General features: G+C 38.2%; 1 protein-coding gene across 1 annotated transcript; it reads left to right on the top strand.

Annotated features, from left to right (window-relative positions):
* Positions 1 to 3,894: 3,894 nt before the first annotated feature.
* Positions 3,895 to 4,773, top strand: LOC125858951 (uncharacterized). Its single transcript, XM_049538708.1, has one exon. The coding sequence runs from the start codon at positions 3,895 to 3,897 to the stop codon at positions 4,771 to 4,773; it is 879 nt and encodes a 292-aa protein (XP_049394665.1).
* The last annotated feature ends 205 nt before the right edge of the window (positions 4,774 to 4,978 follow it).

The raw sequence follows: 4,978 nt of genomic DNA, 5'->3' as shown, positions 1-4,978 counted from the left end.
GGAAAACTCCAGCCCAAATCTCTTTGTTGTCATTGTTAATACATTCAGATGAACATCGTAAAGCTGTAATGAAGATTCTGAACGAAGCACATGTTCCTAATGAAGTTACAGTGAGTCAGTTAGAGAAGATTGCTGGGAGAATCTTTGAGGTAAACCACATCACCTTTTCAGATGATGAACTACCTATGGAGGGTACGGGACATAACCAAAGCCTCCATATCACTGTAAAGTGTGAGATTTCATATGTCACTCGAGTTCTAATTGACGAAGGATCTGGAGCAAATATATGTCCCTTATCGACTCTACAAAAATTGAATGTTAGTGCCGAAAGCGTACGACTTAACAACATATGTGTTAGAGCTTTTGATGGGTCAAAAACAGATGCCATTAGAGAGATAAAGCTCGTACTAAAAATAGGGCCTGTCAATTGCACCGTGAATTTTCAAGTGTTGAATATCAGTGCATCCTACAATCTATTGTTGGGGAGACCATGGGTGCATATAGGGCTGGGGCAGTCCCCTCTACGTTGCATCAAATGATTAAGTTTGAATATGACAGACAAGAAGTGGTTGTTCCTGGTGAGGGGGATCTGTCAGTCTACAAAGAATCTTCCCTACCTTTTATCAAGGCGAATAATGAGAATGAGGCACTGGTTTATCAAGCTTTTGATGTAGTGGTTGTTGAGCATATCCTCGAGGGGAATATCATTTCAAACAACTGCCCATGGCGTCGGTGATGATGGTAAATGAAATGTTGAAGCATGGGTTTGAACCAGGTAAAGGCTTGGGGATCTTCTTGCATGGGAGAGCTTATCCGATGTGTCCACGAAAGAGCCTTGGTACTTTTGGCTTAGGATACAAGCCCAGAGTCGAAGACAAAATGAAGGCCAAGAAGCAGAAGAGAGATGTATGGTCACTTACCAAGCCTATACCACCCATATACAAATCTTTCATTAAATCCCACACAATAGAATCTTCTGAGTCACCACTCCCAGAGCCAGTGCTGGAGGTTCACGAAGAATTTATCAACTATTTTCAAGATTTATTTGTCGAGTCTGATATGGTTGAACTCGGAGAAGGCACTAGCGACAGGGATGCGCAATTCATTGGTCCTAATGCCAGCTGAACAATTGGGAGGCCACTCCTCTCCCCATTAAGAATGAGTCTTGGTAGTCTGTCTTGTTTTTCTTTCTGCCATCCAATTTATTCAAGGGTTGTAATTTGGATTTTGTCTTGCCATTTTATTTCAAGCTCTCTATTTTAATTTTCAATAGAATGTAATGGTGTTTTTATTTCAGTCTAATATATTTATTTGTTCTCTTCTATATAGTTCTTTCTATGCCGATTCTAGTGATATGACATACATACAGAATTTTTCGCCAGATCTTAAAATCCAATCTAATCTTTGACCTAATCTTGAAATAATAAGTCAAGAAATCGAATATGATGAAGACGAAGTATTTGAAGAAGTAAGCAGGGATTTCAGACATTTTGAGAATAAATCAAACCCAAACAAGAGAGAAACTGAGACGATAAATTTACGGGATAATGAAAATATTAACGAGACTAAGATAAGTGTACATGCTCGACATCAAAAGGATTATATAATCCAGGCACTTTTTTATTACAAGGATGTTTTTGGGTCATCTTATGATGACATGCCTGGATTAAGCACTGACATGGTGGTTCACAGGTTGCTGATTGATCCTAAGTTCCCTCCGGTATAGCAAAAATTGAGAAAGCTTAAAATTGACATGAGTGTAATAATTAAAGAGAAAATCACAAAACAACTTGAGGTCAAAGTCATTCGAGTCGCTCAATATCCTTCTTGGTTAGACAACATCGTATCTGTCCCTAAGAAAGACGGCAAAGTTCGAATGTGTATTGATTATCGTGATTTGAACAAAGCAAGTCCAAAAGATGACTTTCCTTTGCCCAAAATTCATATTTTGTTGGATAATTGTGCTAAACATGAGATTACACCTTTTGTGGATTGCTATGCGGGTTATCATGATTATTACGGATGATGAAGATGCAGAAAAAACATCTTTCATCACTCCATGGGGTACATATTGTTATCGGGTTATGCCTTTTGGGTTAAAAAATGCGAGGGCAACTTATATAAGGGCAATGACAACCATGTTTCATGAAATGATGCATAAAGAAATTGAAGTTTATGTGGACGATATGATCATTAAATAAAAAAAGCAGTCAAATCATGTACAAGATTTAAGAAGATTCTTCGAAAGGCTCTGCAGGTATAATCTCAAGCTTAATCCTGCAAAATGTGTATTTGGAGTACCATCAGAAAAACTTTTGGGGTTTATAGTCAGTCGACGAGGTATCGAGTTAGATCCTTCAAAAATAAAAACCATTCAGGAATTGCCACCTCCAAAGAACGAAACTGAGGTTATGAGCCTTCTAGGAAGGTTAAACTACATTAGTAGATTCATTGCTCAACTCACAACAACTTGCGAGCCCATTTTTAAGTTGTTAAAAAAGAATGCCACAGTCGAATGGACCGAAGAATGTCAAGAGGCTTTTGAAAGAATTCCCCCTGTGTTGGTTCCTCCCGAACCAGACAGACTATTGATATTATATATTATATATGTCAGTACTAGATAATTCTTTTGGCTGTGTATTGGGTCAGCATGATGGCACTGGGAAGAAAGAGCAGGTCATTTATTACCTCAGCAAGAAATTTACCGTTTATGAATCAAAGTACAACCTTCTTGAAAGAACGTGTTGTGCCCTAACTTGGGTAGCACAAAGGTTGAAGCATTATCTTTCATCTTATACTACCTATCTCATTTCTTGTATGGATCCGTTAAAATATATTTTTCAAAATCCCATGCCCACGGGCAGGCTTACAAAATGGCAAATATTACTCACAGAGTTTGACATTATCTATGTGACGCAGACCGCAATGAAAGCTCAAGCATTGGCAAAGAACCCTATTGATGAAGAATATTAACCACTTAAGACCTCTTTTCCAGATGAAGAGATATCCTGTATCGATGAAGTTATTCACGCTAACAATTAATGATGGAAGTTGTTCTTTGACGGTGCCTCTAACAAAAAGGGAGTTGGAATAAGAGTTGTTCTTATGTCTGAATCAGGGGAATATTACCCAATAACAACCCAACTTAGATTCTATTGTACTAATAATATGTCAGAGTATGAAGCTTGCATTTTTGGTTTGAGGTTAGCTACTGACATGGACATCCAAGAACTGTTAGTGTTAGGAGACTCAGACTTGCTAGTTCATCAAATTCAAAGAGAATGGGAAACTCGTGACCCAAAACTCATACCATATCAACATTATTTACATGATTTCTGTCAATGATTCATGTCGATAAAGTTTAGACACATTCCTAGAGTTCACAATGAGATTGCAGATGCATTGGCCACTTTATCTTCGATGCTCCAACATCCTGATGAAGCTTATATCGATCCTTTATACATACAAATTCGTGATCAACATGCTTATTGCAACATGGTTGAGGAGGAATTTGATGGTAAAACTTGGTTCCATGATATTAAAACATATTTTCAGTCTGGAGAATGTCTGTCGGATGCAACTAGTAATCAAAAAAGAACTATTCAGCGACTAGCTAGTGCGTTTTTCGTAAGCGGAGGCATATTGTACAAGAAAACACCTGATTTGGGTCTTCTAAGATGTGTAAATGCTAAAGAGGCTTCAACAATCATGATTGAAGTACACTCAGGAGTTTGTGGACCTCACATGAATGGATATGTTCTAGCCAAAAAGATACTTCGAGCAGGTTATTATTAGCTCACCATGGAGCGGGATTCCATACAATTTGTTTGTAAATGTCATGAATGTCAAATACACAGTAATTTGATACACGCTCCCCACTCCGAGTTGCATGTGATGTCTGCTCCATGGCCTTTCGTGGCATGGGGAATGGATATGATTGGACCAATAGAACCAAAAGCATCGAATGGTCATAGGTTCATCCTGGTGGCCATTGATTATCTTACAAAGTGGGTGGAAGTAATAACTTTTAAGTCAGTGACCAAGAAGGTCGTGGTGGATTTCATTCATTTCAACGTCACCTGTCGATTTGGTATTCCAAAGGTAATTGTTACCGATAATGCTGCAAATCTCAACAGTCGTTTAATGCAAGAGGTATGCCATCAATTTAAGATTGAGCATCGAAATTCGACTCCGTATCGCCCAATAGCAAATGGGGCTGTAGAAGCTGCTAACAAAAATATAAAAGAGTTACTTCGTAAAATGGTGCAAGGTTCTCGACAATGGCGTGAAAAGTTGTCTTTTGCTTTGTTGGGTTATCGCACTACAGTTCGTACTTCAGTGGGTGCCACCCCCTATTCGTTGGTATATGGGACTGAGGCAGTTATACCTGCAGAGGTTGAGATTCTGTCCCTACGGATTGTTGTAGAGGCTAAAATTGATGATGATGAGTGGATCAAAACACGGTTGGAGCAATTGAGTTTGATTGATGAGAAGCCATTGACATCAGTATGCCATGGACAATTGTACCAGAAAAGAATGGCACGAGCAGACAACAAAAAGATGCATCCCAGACGTTTCGAAGAGGGTCAATTAGTGTTGGGACGTATTCTGCCACACCAGACTGAAGTCAAAGGCAAATTTTCTCCAAATTGGAAAGGACGATTCATTGTAAAGAAGGTATTATCCAATGGTGCTCTTTACTTAGCAGATATAGAAGGCAAAATGACAGAAATGGTCATCAATGCTGATGTTGTGAAGAGATATTATATATGATGTGATTTTTCGGTATTAGAAATCCTTATGTTTGGACTTGACATTTCAAATGTTGATGTAATGGAAATTCTTGGTTCTGTGGCTTAAGTATTAATTTATATGTTGTCACTCTTGTTAAGATTTAATTTACTTTCTTTCTTCTTCTGCTTTCTTGGTTCTTCCATATAAAAGAAAAAAAGAAAAAAAAGAAGAAAATCAATCAACA

This window comes from Solanum stenotomum, chromosome 3 (genome assembly GCF_019186545.1).
Source record: "Solanum stenotomum isolate F172 chromosome 3, ASM1918654v1, whole genome shotgun sequence".
NCBI lineage: Eukaryota > Viridiplantae > Streptophyta > Magnoliopsida > Solanales > Solanaceae > Solanum > Solanum stenotomum.
The sequence above is the reverse complement of the archived record's forward strand: the minus strand, read 5'-3'. Positions and strand labels throughout refer to the sequence as shown.

Excerpts from the sequence above, each read along its gene's own strand:
- LOC125858951 (XM_049538708.1), top strand. The coding sequence starts at position 3,895 with ATGTCTGCTCCATGGCCTTTCGTGGCATGGGGAATGGATATGATTGGA.